At 47.8% G+C, this 17,142-nt stretch overlaps 1 protein-coding gene across 3 annotated transcripts in view; it reads right to left on the bottom strand.

Moving 5' to 3' along the window:
* RACGAP1 (Rac GTPase activating protein 1) overlaps positions 1-11,273 on the bottom strand; it is a 38,718-nt gene extending 27,445 nt beyond the window's left edge. The window contains exons 1-2 of one of the 3 annotated variants that reach the window (XM_008256433.5): positions 11,110-11,273; positions 1,321-1,409 (exon numbers count right to left, since the gene is read on the bottom strand). In XM_008256433.5, the coding sequence (XP_008254655.1) occupies positions 1,321-1,405 (85 nt within the window). In that variant the 5' untranslated portion in view covers positions 1,406-1,409; positions 11,110-11,273. The remainder of the gene's footprint in view (positions 1-1,320; positions 1,410-11,109) is intronic. The other 2 variants (XM_002711137.6, XM_008256434.5) reach the window with 2 other exon arrangements.
* Positions 11,274-17,142: the final 5,869 nt, after the last annotated feature.

A 17,142-nucleotide genomic window follows, 5' to 3' on the forward strand; every position in this document is an offset into this window, starting at 1 on the left:
GGCTTCAGATAGGCGCAGCTCCGGCCATTGCGGCCAATTGGGGAGTGAACCAGCAGATGGAAGACCTCTCTCTCTCTCTCTCTCTCTCTCTGCCTCTCCTCTCTCTGTGTAACTCTTATAAATCAATAAATCTCTAACAAAAAAAAAAAAAAAAAAAAAGAGAGAGAGAAATTACTTCTTTCTCTTCTTCAACCAAAAATGTTTTATAGAGGGGGCCAATGTTGTAGTACAGTGGGTTAAGCTGCCACCTGCAAAGCCAGCATCCCATTTGAGCAACCAGTTCTAATCTCAGCTGTTCCACTTTTGATCCAGCTCTCTCCCCACTAACACACCTGAGAAAGCAGCAGAGCAGATTACACAAGTACCTGGGCCCATGGCACCCATGCTGGGGACCCAGATGCAGTTCTAGGCTCTTAGCTTCAGCCTGGACCAGCCCTGGCTGTTGCATGAACCAGCAGATGGAAGTGCACGCTCCCTCACGCCTTTTTTTTTTTTTTTTTTTTTTAATTTATTTGAAATTCAGAGTTACACTGAATGAGAGAATGAGAGGCAGAGAGAGAGAGAGCGAGCGAGTGAGAGAGGTCTTCCATCTGCTGGTTCACTCCCCAGTTGGCCACAACAGCCAGAGCTGTGCTGATCCGATGCCAGAAGCCAAGAGCTTCTTCTGGGTCTCCCACGCAGGTGCAGGGGCCCAAGGACTTGGACCATCTTCTACTGCTTTCCCAGGCCACAGCAGAGAGCTGGATCGCAAGTGGAGCAGCTGGGACTTGAACCGGTGCCCATATGGGATGCCAGCACTGCAGGCGGCAGCACTACCCACTACACCACAGCACCGGCCCCATGCCTCACGCCCTTTCTTTGTAGCTGCCTTTCAAATAAATAAATAAATCTTTAAAAAAAATTTAAAAACTAAGTTCCAGTCAATAGATGGCCTTAAAAAAATAAAACTAAGAAAGCACAGGATAAAAAATATAAACTACCACTCGAAAGTAAAAAGTAATAGCCTTGGAAATCCAGATTTTTTTCCCCAGTTTATGGTACAAAAATGAAACTTGAAAGTAATGCCAACTACTCAGTGGAAAAACGACCTCGATGATGAGAAAAGTCTGGGTCAAACCCACTTAGGAGCAACTACAGAAAAAAATCTCAGTCACCACTTAGGCTGTGCATTGAGCTCCGACCATGGTAAGGGACCCTACTTTCTTTTCAAGTAACTCAAGTGGAAACCACCCCTAAGAAGGAACACCCTTCAGCTCTGTAGAAAACCCAAACCTGAAATCAGTCTTTTCTCCGTACACAGGCCAGCTCAAAATGACTTACGGAGTTCATTTCCTTCACTGAGGATCTCCACCCGCCGCACAAGCTGCTCAAACAGATTCCGCAAATTCAGCATCATAGTATCCATCTTCCTGCCGAGAAATCAAATATGCATTAGGGGTCCTGCTTTCTCCCCACAGCAAAGGCTTCAGCAGCAACCCAGGACAGCCATCAGGAACCCACATCTGGACGCTGTATTTGTAGCTACCAACACAAGAATTCCAAACCAACAGCCCGACGTGGTGTGTGAGAAACAAAGTCAGAATGCTTTCAGACTGTTAGAAACTAGAACGCCGCCCCAGACCTCTGCCTCCAACACTCCTTCCTGCCTCCATCGCTTCCCGCTGCTAGGCAATCACTGCGGAGCTAGGAAGAAGGCAACTGGGAACAGGCAGGCCAGCTGGGTTCTCTGTGACCAACTCCGACCACACAGAGTGGTTCCTGTGAGTCAAGCCTGCTGATTAATAAAACACTTCTGCCATTTTAATCTGGACGTCGACAACGTACAACGTAACCGAAAAGATTGCTTTCTGATTTCATTTGGCGCTAATGCCCCTGTTAAAACTGCCTTTTAAAAGGCAGGACATGGTCAGCACATTTCCCACCAACAGCACAGATGACGTCACGCAAGTGATTAAGTGGGGAAATCGCCAGGTCAGCAGCACAAGAATTATTTCTGTAATGCAGGGCTCTCTGCGGGACAGCACGCAGGGAGTACGTCTAATAAATTTGTACTAACTATAGGCAAAGGATTATGTTGTACCACATTCTGGCATCAGAGAGACAATACACCACCTTCACAGTTAGAAGGGCAAAGGAAAAAGCATCTGCTACTGAGTTCTGGACAGTGAGTTTCAGGCTTTCTCTAACCCCTACCCAAGACCTATTGATACTATGTTAAAAATGGTGTCCTTAAGGGCAGTTCTGCTCTGAATAGAATTAACAGGAAACACCTGGAAGAAATAAGATCTTCATTTAATAGTCAAGAAAGACATTAACTGAATGTTCTTAAAATTATCAAGGAAATAAAAAGTCAAATTTGTAAAATTGAATGTCCTCAGAAACATCATTAAAGGATTCTCCTTACATTTTCCTCCTAACCACTGTTTCAACATCCTAATCCAGATCATTTCATGCATGTAAATAAAATTTTAAGAATTCTTTTATGAAGCTTTAGTGACTTTGAAATTAAGGTTGTACCATGAGCTATGAGGGCAAGAAAGGGAAAAAAAGGAAGGAAAACCACAGAGGACAACAGACTATTTTAATACAATGCTATGTTCTAAATGCGACAGAATAATTCATTTGTACGCATATGATGATTGCTTTGATAGCAAGAAAAGCTCTTAATTCTAAGCCTGGATGTAAGATATACCTGAATCAGGGCTGGGAACCAAGATTTTCAAAGGGCAATGTTTCTGTTTCAAGCTACATAATCACAGCAAGCTGCCAAGCATCCAGACCAACACAATTATTACAAAGATCATTCTATAAACTAAGAACAAAGCCAAAAGAATAGCATTAAAACTGGCAGGAAGAGATCTGGAAGTCATGGAGATGCCCATGGATCTAACAATATAACAAAACAGGCAAACACACCCAGGAGCTACAGGACAGAAGCAAAGATGAGGTACTGGCATCCGACGTGCACGCTGGTTCAAGTCCCAGTTACTTCACTTCCAATCCAGCTCTCTGTTAATGCACCTGGGAAGGCAGCAGAGGACGGCCCAGTTTCCTGGGCTCCTGCACCTATGTAGGACACCAAGAGGAAGCTCCTGGCTCCTGGCACAGCCCTGGCTGTTATAGCCATTTGAGGAGTGAACCAGAAGATGGAAGATCTTTCTGTCTTAGGTGACACTACAGCCTGATCCTTTGTTCCTGCTACAGTTTGAATGTTTGTGTCCCTCACGTTGAAATTTAATCCCCAATGCAATACTATTAAGAGATGGGGGTGGGGAGTGGGCAGGCATTGTGGCGTGGCAGGTTGGGCCACTACATGGAACACCCACATCCCAATTCAGAGTGCTGGTTCAAGTCCCAGCTCCTCCACTTCTGATCCAGCTCCCTGCTAATGCACCTGGGAAAGCAGCAGATGATGGTCCAAGTACTTGGGTCCCTGTTACCCATGTGGGAGACCTGGATGAAGTTCTAGGTTCCTGGAACTGGCCTGGTCAAACTCCAGCTTCTGTGGGAATTCCGGGAATGAACCAGCGTGGAAGATATCTATCTATTTATCTATCTATGTCACTCTAACTTTCAGATAAGTAAAGGATTCATTTTTTTTAAAAACAGGATGATTTTTTAAAGGATTTATTTATTTGAAAGAGTTACAGAGAGAGGTAGAGAGAAAGAGAGGTCTTCCATCCACTAGTTCACTCCCCAAATGGCCACAATGGCCAGAGCCAAGCCAATCCAAAGCCAGGAGTGAGAAACTTCTTCCAGGTCTCCAATGTGGGTGCCGGGCCCAAGCACTTGAGTCATCATCTACTGTTTTCCCAGTCACATTAGCAGGGAGCTAGATTGGAAGAGGAGCAGCCAGGACACGAACCGGCGCCTATATGGGATGCTGGCACTGCAGGCTGAGGCTTTAACCCACTGCACCACAGCGCTGCACCCAGCAAACTTTCTTTAAAAAACTTAAAGGGGGAGCCAGCGCCGTGGCACAGCAGGTTAAAACCCTGTCCTGAAGCGCCAGCATCCTATATGGGCACCAGTTCATGTCCCGGCTGCTCCTCTTCCTATCCAGCTCCCTGCTATGGCCTGGGAAAGCAGTGGAAGACGGCCCAAGTCCTTAGGCCCCTGTACCCGCATGGGAGACCTAGAAGAAGCTCCTGGCTCCTGGCTTCAGATTGGTGCAGCTCCGGCTGTTGTGGCCATCTGGGGAGTGAACCAGTGGATGGAAGACCTCTCTCTCTCTGTCTCAACCTCTCTCTGTAACTCTGTCTTTCAAATGAATAAAATAAATCTTTTTAAAAATAAATAAAACTTAAAGGGGTCAGCATTGTGGTGCAGTGGGTTAAGCTGCCACTTATAATGCCAGCATTCCACATGGGCACGTGGGAGCCTTAGCTACTCCACTTCTGAGCCAACTCCCCAATGCACCTGGGAAGGCAGCAGCAGATGGCCCAATCGCTTGAACTCCTGCCATCATGTGGGAGACTCAGATGGAATTCCGGCCCCTGGCTTTGGCACAGTCCAGCTCCAGCCACTGGCACCGTTTGGGGAGTGAACCAGTGAATGGAAGATAGATCCCTTTCTCTGTCACTCTGGCTTTCATATAAATAAAATAGATCTCTAGAAAAAAATTTTTAAAAAGAGGTAAGGTCAGGCCGGCACCGTGGCTCAATAGGCTAATCCTCCACCTTGCGGCGCCGGCACACTGGGTTCTAGTCCCGGTTGGGGCGCCGGATTCTGTCCCGGTTGCCCCTCTTCCAGGCCAGCTCTCTGCTATGGCCAGGGAGTGCAGTGGAGGATGGCCCAGGTGCTTGGGCCCTGCACCCCATGGGAGACCAGGAAAAGCACCTGGATCCTGGCTCCTGCCATCGGATCAGCGCGGTGCGCCGGCTGCAGTGGCGGCCATTGGAGGGTGAACCAATGGCAAAGGAAGACCTTTCTCTCTCTGTCTCTCTCTCACTGTCCACTCTGCCTGTCAAAAAAAAAAAAGAGGTAAGGTCTTTAGGAAGTGATTAGGAGGTAACAGGATTAGCTTGAGGGAGCCTGTCTGGGTCTTTTTGCCCTCTGCCAAGTGAGAACAGAGAGAAGGTGCCATCTTGGAAGCAGAAAGCAGAGAATCTTCTGGCACCTTGATTTGGGGTTTCTCAGACTGTGAGAAATGAATATCTATTATTTATAAACTACCCAGTCTAAAGGATTTTGTTGCAGTGGGAGGAACAGACTGTGACAGGCCCCCTAAAATATTCCTCAGTTTGCTAGGTTTCTCCAGTCTACCATTCTTTTCCCCTTGGTTCTTTACACACCACTCCCTGGAGTAAAGGTTGGAAAGAGGCACTCTTGAAAACACAACTTCACTGGCCGGCGCCGCGGCTCACTAGGCTAATCCTCCGCCTTGCGGCGCCGGCACACCGGGTTCTAGTCCCGGTCGGGGCGCCGGATTCTGTCCCGGTTGCCCCTCTTCCAGGCCAGCCCTCTGCTGTGGCCAGGGAGTGCAGTGGAGGATGGCCCAGGTGCTTGGGTCCTGCACCCCATGGGAGACCAGGAAAAGCACCTGGCTCCTGGCTCCTGCCATCGGATCGGCGTGGTGTGCCGGCCGCAGCGCGCCGGCCGCGGCGGCCATTGGAGGGTGAACCAACGGCAAAAGGAAGACCTTTCTCTCTGTCTCTCTCTCTCACTGTCCACTCTGCCTGTCAAAAAAAAAAAAAAAAAAAGAAAACACAACTTCACTATTCACAAAAAAAAAAAAAAAAAAAAAGACACAGAGAACCCATGGTGCAGAAGGGGGCATCTCCTCACCATGCAACTGGTATACATACAACTAAGGCAATCTACACTGAACTCCTTGAATGACGCCTAGTCCTAAAGGTAGTTCAACTAAACTCCCCATGCTCTGTTATAAAGCAACAAAGAGGCGACCCTGAAGTGTCAGACCCTCAGCCTCCAGATTCAGAGTTTACGAACAGCCTGATTACTGACTTTTCTTTACTCTTCCCTCTCTGTACCAGACATTCCCTCAAGTTCAGACTTCTGACCTCTCCAACTATTCTACTTGAGCCATTACTTACCACTGTCTCTTCAGACTGAGCCACACTCCCCTAACTCCAGTCCTGGAGCTCTCAATTTGCCTGGGATGCCCTACCTTATGAACTGGATTTTGAGACATGCTCTCCCTGTCCCCCTCACCAATATCTACCCTACGCTACCCACTGACTTACTCTAGCCCCTCTCCCTTTGACTCCCGATTTTGATTTCTGTGTTCTATCATTTTCCCAGTAACTCATTTCCAAACTTCAAAATCACCTTTGGAGCCTCCCTTTCCTACAAGAATAACCAAGCCTTGCAGACTCTGCTTTCACGCATGTATTAGGCGGCTGTCACCGCTCACTTCAGTTGACGTCCCTGCCTCCAGCCCTTCCCCCAATGCTTTACAGAGTTGCCACTCAGGCATACTGCTTGTACTTTAAGTTAACTTTACACTAGGTTTCTGCCCTGGGACAGGTGTAAGGCTGGAAGTTTGCAGGGAGAAACCTTACATTTGGCACTACTATGTTAAAAATACAGACATGCAGTATTTAACATGATGATTGCACATAAGTAATTGATAAATGGAAATCAGAGAATAAGTGTGTACACACCTGTACATGCACACACACACCCCTCCATTATGCATGTACACACGCACACCCCTCCATGATGTATGTACACGCACATCCACATCCTTCTATGATGCATGTACACACACACACACCCCTCCATGATATATGTATACCCACACACCCCCTCCATGATGCATGTACACACAAACACATCCTTCCATGATGCTGTCAAAAGAACATCCATTCTCCCTCAACACTTACAGTAATACAGATTCAAACAAAAACAACAGCTGAGGGGGTTGGGAGCTTCAGGTCTTCTGTCTACTAGTACTAAAAACCTTTGATAACTCCCTTCAACTCTGAGACCTACCTATAAAGGAGGAACAATAACATCTGCCCTAGGGCTAGCGCTGTGGCATATTGGGTAAGGTCACCACCTGCAGTGCCAGTATCCCATATGGGCGCCGATTCAAATCCCAGCTGCTCCACTTCCAATCCAGCTCTCTGCTATGGGCCCGGGAAAGTGGTGGAAGATGGCCCAAGTCCTTGGGCCCCTGAACCTGTGTGGGAAACCCAGAAGAAGTTCCTGAATCCTGGCTTCAGATCGGTGTAGCTCTGGCTGTGGCGGCCAGTTGGGGAGTGAACCAGCAGATGGAAGACCTCTCTCTCTCCTTGCCTCTCCTCTCTCTCTCTCCCCCTGTGTAACACTTTCAAATAAATAAATAAATCTTAAAAAAAAAAAATCTGCCCTATTTGCCTCATGAAATATTGCAAATTAGCATAGGTAAAAACTTAATAAATTAGTAAGTTGAATCTATCAACATATAAGGCATGGATTATGAAAATGGACAGGAAGGCCGGAGCCAAGGCTCAATAGGCTAATCCTCCGCCTGCGGTGCCAGCACACCGGGTTCTAGTCCTGGTTGCCCCTCTTCCAGGCCAGCTCTCTGCTGTGGCCCGGGAAGGCAGTGGAGGATGGCCCGAGTGCTTGGACCCTGCACCCGCATGGGAGACCAGGAGAGGCACCTGACTCCTGGCTTCGGATCAGCGCGGTGCACTGGCCGCAGCACACCGGCCATTGCGGCCATTGGAGGGTGAACCAACAGCAAAAAGGAAGACCTTTCTCTCTGTCTCTTTCTCTCACTGTCCACTCTGCCTGTCAAAAAAAAAAAAAAAAATGGACAGGAAGTAGATTTTTACAGTTTTTGTTCTGATAGCTGTTATTTGCATCCTAGAACGGTGATCCCCAAATCTAGCATTTTCCAGAGGCTGTCTAGGCTATCTCCACATTCAGCTATCACTCATGGAGAACATTAGACCGTTTTAATCATAGTTCTATACAGTTAGAAAGAAAGGAAACCAGTAGGTGCCTTTGAAGTGTTTCAGGCACTACACTAGGCACCAGACACATGTTTTTTGTTTACATGAATTTTGACTAACATAGTTAGTCAAACATAGTTATCTCCATTTTGCATGCAATGAACAATTAAGACTCAGAGACCTTAAATGACTAATAAATGTAGAGCTCACATTAAAACCCAGATCTCAATCCAAAATCCATGTTTTTTTCACTGGAAACACTAGAGAGATATTATTATGTTAAAAACACCAATTAGGCTACATATGTTGCATTCTCAGACACCTCTGCCAAGGCATACCATGTCACACACAGAGTATCACATATAAAACACAGACTATAGTTAGAACCCAACCAGAAAGAAGCCAGGAGACGGCTTTTCAGCAAGCTGTTCTAGATGAGGCTTGTTGCTTCTGAAGAGTTAGTTTTTTCCCTCCTATAGGTTTACTTGGGGTCATCCCCAAACAGTGCTAGCAAAATATAATCCTCTTTGCTTTACATGCTGGAGGACCATATAGCTCTACTAACATTCTACAGAAGTGACTCTCAGGAATTATTTATAGATTAAAAAAAATCAGTCTGCAACAATACTAACTCATGTCTCTGCCAAATTGTAACTCACAAAGCTAAAACTTACTCATCCTATTCCAAATCAGTTGAAACTGGTCTTAATTCTGCTGGGTAGTGTTTTCACCCTCCTGAGTACTTGTTTATTTCTTCCCCTGTATAATTTAGCTCCACAGCTAGGAGATACACTAATACAAAAACAGAGTCATATTGTAGCTGTGCAGCTGTAAAACAGCTGTGGCTCCTCCTCAACAGAGGCTGCATCGCCTCTCGGGGAAAGCTGAAATGGTCCCCGTGTGTAGCAAGGAAATCAGTTTGTGGAGCACTTTTAGGAAAAAGGTGCCGGAGACTCTCAGCTGTTATTGATGGGGAGCCCCAGAGGTGGAGAAGTCACTGTCTCCCAGACCCCCAGTCTGTGAGCGTCCCTAAGGGAGCAATTTGGCAACACCATGAAAGAGTCTCAGCTTGATGTGATTGCTTTTGAGTTCCCAATTTAATTTCAATCACCCAGCCAAGAGACAGACATCATCTTTCAGAATAACAGACTACCGCAGATTTTACTGCAGGGCATCCTGGGAAGTCTCTCTCCTCTTCTCTTCTTCCTCCCCCTAAAAAGCATTATCTAAGACATTTATCTAGCATCAGGGTTTTCAGATGCATCAAGGGTGTTAAATATTGTAACAGCAAAGCAAGGGGAGGTCGCTTTGAGTTTCACAGGAATGTGTCTTAATGAAAAACATTCTCACAGACATTGCTAAATCTGAAGATGGCCAAGAAATCAACACGACAGGATCCCTGCTGCCAAGGAGTCATTCCTCAAGACGACCTCCATACTTCCAGCGAGAGCATTTCAGAACAACTCCCCTTCCCAAAGGTCTGGCTTCTGCTTCTCCGTATCAACTCTCCAGACAATGGGCAGGCCAAGGAATGCTATCTTGAAACCCAATGTGTTTATGAGCAAATCAATCACAGAAAGAGTGAACAGGATGTCCTCAGTCCAACATGAATGATAAAACACGAGGTAATTATGATCCTTTTGGAAAAGTATTAGCAGGTCAGCATGCCAAGCTCTTCTCCCAACCCCACCTCTCCAAGAATGCTTCCACCAATTCACTGAAGTACAGTGAAGTACAGCCCTAACCCTGGAGTACAGAACGCTCTTCTTCATGCCCTGCAACACGCATTTGGCAGACAGAAAAACAGTCCCCCTTACTGTCCATTTTCTATGTCCAAAAAAAGTATTTTCTTTAAAAAGTGAAACGAAACCTTACCACTCTAAATGGTTCCATGTGCTCCCTATCCAATCCCTGCCTACTATACTCATATTTCTGAGTGGCAGCCACAGATTATACACAATTTTGTGGCTTTGATTCTTATTATCATGTTTCCTCTAAGTCCCCAAAAAATTGATGATCAACTATTTGTTTAACTGTTCCCTTCTCTGGACATTCAGGTAATTTTCAGTATCTCTGCCTGGCATCGCTGTGTGGACACAGCCTCAGCTCCCTCTTTTATTCGAATGTCTTTCTCGCAAGGCCTTTCCTAGTCAACCAATGTTAGTGAAATCCCAGCCTCTTCCCCCACACTTCCCAGCTCTCTTTTCCTCCAATGCACTAACACGTATTTCCTTATTAGTTTTACTGTCTGCCTCCAGCAATCGCTGAAAGTCCAACAAGGCAGAGATTGTGTCTTGTCCTGTTCATGCCTGATGCCCAAACCAATGCCTAACACTGGTAAGTGATTGACATTTCTTGAACGAATCAGCATCCCTATGGAACAGTGCTTTTCTCAGGGTGGGAGGGCTGTGTTCGTTAGACTAGATTTCCAAGCTGGGATTACTGTATGGGGTGTAAAACTGACGCTGGCTCTTGATAATGACCGAAACGTTTTCTAAGAAGAGCTGTGCTGATCTACGGAGCTCTCGACACTGTGTAGGCCCACCACACTCACCACTGCTTTATTTTTTTTTTTAAAGTTCTATCACCCCAAATAAACGACTTTAAGGCCACATAAGCTTGTTTTACACTGTGCACTTAAGAAAAATCTGTTGGATGATTAAACTACAGGAAAGGCGCCTTCTCTAAACACCTCCACTAACTAAAAAAAAAAAAAAAAAAATTTTGTCCTACATACTCAAGAGAAAGTCATTTAAAGTCCCCCCGCCAAGGGCTTATCTGTGCACCCACTCCACTTTGCTACTCGCGCCACGGATGAAATACCACGGACAGAAAGGTGCGTGATGTGTTCAAAGCAAAGCCTCGCCGACGCCCAGGCTAAGGGCGAGGACGGGAAGGCCAGGTCACCACGACAGTCAGCAGGGCGGGAGAGGGGCGGCGGCGGCCCGGCCCCTCCAGGATGGAGGGTGCTGCCCCCACCCGCCCGTACGCTCCGCGGCAGGTGCGGCGGAAGCACGCCCCCGGCAGTCCCCCGCACTCCGCGTCGGGGGACCAGCCCGCGACCTCCGGCCCCCGCCCCAGGGACGCCCCGCCGTGTGGCGGCTGCCGGCCCGCTCCCACACGCCGCGGCTGTCAACGCGGCCCCCAGCTCCCACCGCTCAAGCCGTCCCACGCCCCTCGCCTCGCAGTCCCCAGCACTCACCTAGCGGGGTTCGCCCGGCCCCACCTGGGCGCCTTCCACTTCCCTCCGGGCCTCACCCAACGGCAGAGCAGCACCGCGCCGCCAGCTCCGGTTTGAAATCCGGCACCAACCAATCACAGAGAAATTGATTCCTCCCACACCGCCCCTTTACGCCGGGCGCAGGCGTCGGGTCGCGGGGGGGAGGGCGGGAACAGAATTGCGCATGCGCATTCTCGTAGCGACGCCAAAAGTAGCCATTTTGACTAAGGTCAACTTTGTTTTTTGCTTTCGCGGCGCCCTTTTCTGAAGTCATGCTGGTTGCCATATTGACTGAGGGCAAGCGTACTTTTTGAGTGCTTATAATTTGGCTATCTTGCCTAACCCTGGCAGGAAAACAGGATTCTTGGACACTATTAACTAAACAGTGTCGGGTTTAGAATAGGAAAAATTCCGGAAGAGTGTGTAACAGTTGTCATTTTCAACTATACCAGAGGTGGATAGAGGATGTTTGGATAAATACTATCAAAACACAAATGGGATAGGTTCTAGTGCCCCACAAGGCTGTTGGGAGACAGGAGATCACAATAACGTGGTATATACTATTTAAAGAACTGGATGAGAGGGGTTTGTAGACCCCCAAAATGGAAGAAGTTTGGGGGAGCAGGGAGACTGGTAACCTGGTTTATCAGTTTATGCTGTGTTACATGTGTTGAAATATTGCAGTGTACCCCCAGAAAGGTGCACATGCGTGAATAAAAAATGTTACATTTACTGCATTGTGTTGTTCTTTCACTCACTGATATCTTCATTTATGCTTCCATTTGACACACATTAAGTGCACCAACTTCACACAACAGTCATTCTGCTAAGAATCAGAAAAATACAGGTGACATGGTCTCTGCTTTTCTGTAGCCAGGAATGGAGACACCAACTCAAGGAAACAAAAATAAATATAAAGTGAAAGTGCTGTAATTCCATTTAATAAATGTTATTTAGAGCTCAGTCCAGGGGCTTGCATACTTTCCATTGGGGCCGGAGCTGCGGCCCAGCAGGTTAAAGCCCCACATCCCGTATGGGCACCAGTTCAAGTCCCAGCTGCTACACTTCCCATCCAGCTCCCTGCTAATGCACCTGGAAAAATTGCAGAGAATGGCCCAAGTCCTTGGACCCCTGCACCCATGAGGGAGACCTGGAAGAAGCTCCTGGCTCCTGGTTTCAAATCAGCCCAGCTCTGAGTATTGTGGCCATTTGAAGAGTGAACCAGCAGATGGAAGACCTCTCTCTCCTCTCTCTCTCTCTCTCTCCCTCTCTGTCTAACTCTGTCTTTCAAATGAATAAAATAAATCTTTAAGAAAGCAAAAAGTTGGGGCCTGCAGTGAGAAATACATTTTATGTTAGTTGCATCCTTATTACATGTGGTGTACTTTAAACTTTCCATTTTCTTTTTCTCCCTGTACTGGTGTCTGTACCTCATTGAATTTACTACTCAATTATGAGAAGAAGCTGTGAGTTTAATAGAAAGATCACAGATGGGTGTGGCAGGTGAGGAAATGTTGTTCAAAGGATATAAAATTTCACTTACGCAAAGGAATTAAATTCAGGAGATCTATAGTACAACATGGTGATTACAGTTAATAACAATGTTTTGTGTACTTGAAAGTTGCTAAGAGAGTAGGTTTTAAATGTTCTTACCCAAGAAATTAAATGCAAATATGTGGGATAATGGATATATCAATTAGCTTGATTCAGTCATCCCACCATGTATTTGCACATCAAAGCACCATGTTGTACATCACACATAAAAGCAATTTTTATCAATTTAAACATAAATTGCAGGGGCTGGCACTGTGGCACAGCTACCACCGCATGTGATGCCGGCATGCCAAATGGGTGCTGGTTCGAGTCCCAGCTGCTCCACTTCTGATCCAGCTCCCTGCTAATGCACTGGGAAAAGACTTATAAGATGGCCCCTGGCACCCCCATTGGAGACCTGGATGAAGCCCCAGGTTCTCCTGGCTTCAGTGTGTCTCAGTCCAGGCTATTGTAGCCATCTGGGGAGTGAACCAGCAGATGGACTATTTCTCTGGGTCTCTCTCTCTCTCTTTCTCTGTAACTCTGATGTTCAAAATAAGTAAATATATCTTTTTTTCTTTTTTTTTTTTTTTGACAGGCAGAGTGGACAGTGAGAGAGAGAGACAGAGAGAAAGGTCTTCCTTTGCCATTGGTTCACCCTCCAATGGCCGCCGCGGCCGGTGCGCTGCGGCCGGCGCACCGCGCTGATCCGATGGCAGGAGCCAGGAGCCAGGTGCTTATCCTGGTCTCCCATGGGGTGCAGGGCCCAAGCACCTGGGCCATCCTCCACTACACTCCCTGGCCACAGCAGAGAGCTGGCCTGGAAGAGGGGCAACTGGGACAGAATCCGGCGCCCCTACTGGGACTAGAACCCGGTGTGCCGGCGCCGCTAGGCAGAGGATTAGCCTAGTGAGCCGCGGCGCCGGCCGTAAATATATCTTTTAAAAAAATTAAAAAGCGCAGGATTTATAAATGGAAAGCTGGACTCTGTTTAAACAAATAGCAGTGGAGCACACTTGTGTGGCGGGTGGAATACTGCACCATTATCAGTTTCTACCACTCCTAACCTCCTCCCACTATAAAAGAGAAATAATACCATCTGAAACAGTGTGTGGTATGTTGTAAAGTTTATACTAGTGGGTAAGGCTACCGTCTGCAGTGCCAGCATCCTATATGGGTGCCAGTTGAGTCCTGGCTGCTTCACTTCCAATCCAGCTCTCTGCTATGGCCTGGGAAAGTGGTGGAAGATGGCCCAAGTCCTTGGGCCCCTGCACCCCCGTGGGAAGACCTGGAAGCTCATGGCTCCTGGCTTCGGATCAGTGCAGCTCCGGCCATTGCAGCCAATTGGGGAATGAACCAGTGGATGGAAGGCCTCTTTCTCTGTCTCTCTGTCTCTCTCTCTGTCTCTCTCTCTGTCTCTCTGTCTCTCTCACCCTCTGCCTCTCCTTCTCTCTCTGTGTAACTCTGACTTTCAAATGAATAAATAAATCTTAAAAAAAAAAAAAAGTCATTTTAAAAAAGTTTATGCTTGTGGGGCCGGCGCCGCGGCTCAATAGGCTAATCCTCCGCCTGCAGCGCCGGCACCCCAGGTTCTAGTTCCGGTCGGGGCACCCGATTCTGTCCTGGTCACTCCTCTTCCTGTCCAGCTCTCTGCTGTGGCCGGGGAGTGCAGTGGAGGATGGCCCAAGTCCTTGGGTCCTGCACCTGCATGGGAGACCAGGAGAAGCACCTGGCTCCTGCCTTCGGATCTGCGCGGTACGCCGGCCGCGGCGGCCATTGGGGAGTGAACCAACGGCAAAGGAAGACCTTTCTCTCTGTCTCTCTCTCTCACTGTCCACTCTGCCTGTCAAAAATAAAAATAAATAAATAAAATAAAAAGTTTATGCTTGCTAACTGTAATACAGATTGTTATTAATATTATCAGGAAAGGGATGAAGAAAGGAAATATTAGCTGTACTCATATGATCCCATTTGATCCTTTTAGGGTCAGGAGCACTCACTGATTGCATTAGCCTTGTCTTGATACTTAAGAGTAGAATAAATAAGGACTATGTGAGGACAGAGATGGGTGCAAAGTGCTTTGGGAGCACAGAGGAGGAAGCAATTAATCCTATCTGGGGGGAGGGTGTTAGAAAAGCCTACAGGAACTTGATATCCGAACTGGAACATGAAATGTGAATAGGAATTTACCAGAAAGAAGGGTTGGCAAATTCCTGGCAAAGGGAAGATCACATGAGCACTGACGGAGGAGGCAAGTGTGTGTTTAATAAACACACAAGCAGTTGACGAAGGATTAGGGTTGTGAGGGAACTCTTACCTGGATTTTCGGGTGGGGCGCTGGGGGTCAGTGGGCAGCCCTGAGAAAGGGGAGGAGACCCGGGCATGGTCGGGATTGGACTTTGTCCCGTACTAGACCCAGTGACGAGAAGAGGGTCGCACTGACTTAACTGACTTGTGTTTTACATAGAATGTGTATGAGGTGGCATGAGGCTGGACGGAGAATGGGGAACTCTGAAGAGGGGAAGACATTCATGAGATCAATGAGCAAAATGAAACAGGCGTGTTCAGTGGTTGGACCTCCAGGCTGAGGGAGGAAACAGGGTGAGGAATGCCTCCGCCGACTCCCTGACACCCATCACTGAGCACAGTTCTAAGAATGCGTCTTTTGTTCTCCTGTCTACTATCAGCAGCCTAGTGTAACGACACTATTTACTCTGGCCTTGAATTCTTTAGATCTTGGGTGATCTTTTTTTTTTTTTTTTAATATTTATTTGAAGGGCAGAGTTAAAAGAGAGGCAGAGGCAGAGGCAGAGAGAGAGAGAGAGAGAGAGAGAGAGTTCTTCCAAACGCTGGTTCACTCCCCAGATGGCCGCAATGGCCAGAGCTGCACCAATCCGAAGCCAGGAACCAAGAGCTTCTTCCAGGTTTCCCACACAGGTTCAGGGTCCCAAGCACTTAGGCCATTTTCTACTGCTGTCCCAGGCCATAGCAGAGAGCTGGATTGGAAGAGGAGCAGCCGGGACTAGAACTGGCTCCCATATGGGATGCCAGCACTGCAGGCGCCGACTTTACCTGCTATGCCACAGTGCAGGCCCCTCTTGTGTGATTTTTTAAAAATACAATTCTGGGACTGGCAACGTGGCTCACTTGGTTAATCCTCTGCCTGTGGCGCCAGCATCCCATATGGGTGCCGGGTTCTAGTCCCGGTTGCTCCTCTTCCAGTCCAGTTCTCTGCTGTGGCCCTGGAGGGCAGTAGAAAATGGACCAAGTGCTTGGGCTCCTGCACCTGCATGGGAGACCAGGAGGAAACACCTGGCTCCTGGCTTCAGATCGGTGCAGTGCCAGCCGTGGTGGCCATTTCGGGGGTGAACCAACGGGAGGAAGACCTTTCTCTCTGTCTCTCTCCCTCTCACTGTCTAACTCTGTCAGATTAACTAATCAATTAATTTAATTTAATAAAAATACAATTCTAGGAGTAAGCATTTGGTGTAGCAGTTAAGACACCATGGACCTCACTGCGGGGCCTGGGTTCAATTCCCAGCTCAGGCTCCTGACACCAGCTTCCTACTAGCGCTCACCGTGGGAGGCAGCAGGGATGGCTCAAGTGTTTGGGTCTCTGCCATCCACCTGGGAGGCCTGGACTAAGTTCCTGGCTCTGGCCCTAACCCAGACCTGGCCATTGTGGGCATTTTTGGGACATGAACTAGTGGATGGGAGCCCTCCCTCTTCTCTCTCTTTCTTTCTCTCTCTCTCTATATATATATCCTCCTCAAATATAAATTTTGTTAAAAAAAATTAAGGGGCTGGTGCTGTGATGCAGCAGGTTAAAACCCTGGCCTGCAGTGCTAGTACCCCATATGGGCACTAGTTCGAGTCCCAGCTGGTCCAATTCTGATCCAGCTCTCTGCTGTGGCCCAGGAAGGCAGTGGAGGATGGCCCAAGTGCTTGGACCCTGCACTTGCATGGGAGACCTGGAAGAAGCTCTTGGCTCTTGGCTTCGGATTGGCTCAGCTCTGGCCATTGTGGCCATTTGGGGAGTGAACCAGTGGATGATAGACTTTCTCTCTCTCTCTCTCTCTCTCTCTCTCTCTCTCTCTCTGCCTCTGCCTCTCTGTAACTGTCTTTCAAATAAGTAAAACAAATCTCTTAAAAACAAGTTAAATTCCATTCTCAACATGCCTCTTCCTTGTACAAAACCATGAATGACGTCAACTCGGCTCTTTCATGAAGACCGAAGTCCTGAACAACGCTCTCCTAATGCACCCTTGCTCACCGCTCTAGCTGCACCGCCAGGCCCTCTGGGGTCTGCATTCCTCAAGTGCACCAGGAACTTCACCCTTGCTGCTCCATCTGCCCCAGCGCCCTTCCTGGCCCCTGCTGCCTCTTCACTTGCTAAGTTCTGCTCACCTTTCTGGGCAGCTGGACTTCCACTGCCTTCCGCAGGGGCCTCTCTGACCCCTGGCTCCAAGCCCTTGCTATAAG

Source organism: Oryctolagus cuniculus, chromosome 11, assembly GCF_051225735.1.
Source record: "Oryctolagus cuniculus isolate XC-2025 breed Fujian yellow rabbit chromosome 11, ASM5122573v1, whole genome shotgun sequence".
Classification (NCBI taxonomy): domain Eukaryota; kingdom Metazoa; phylum Chordata; class Mammalia; order Lagomorpha; family Leporidae; genus Oryctolagus; species Oryctolagus cuniculus.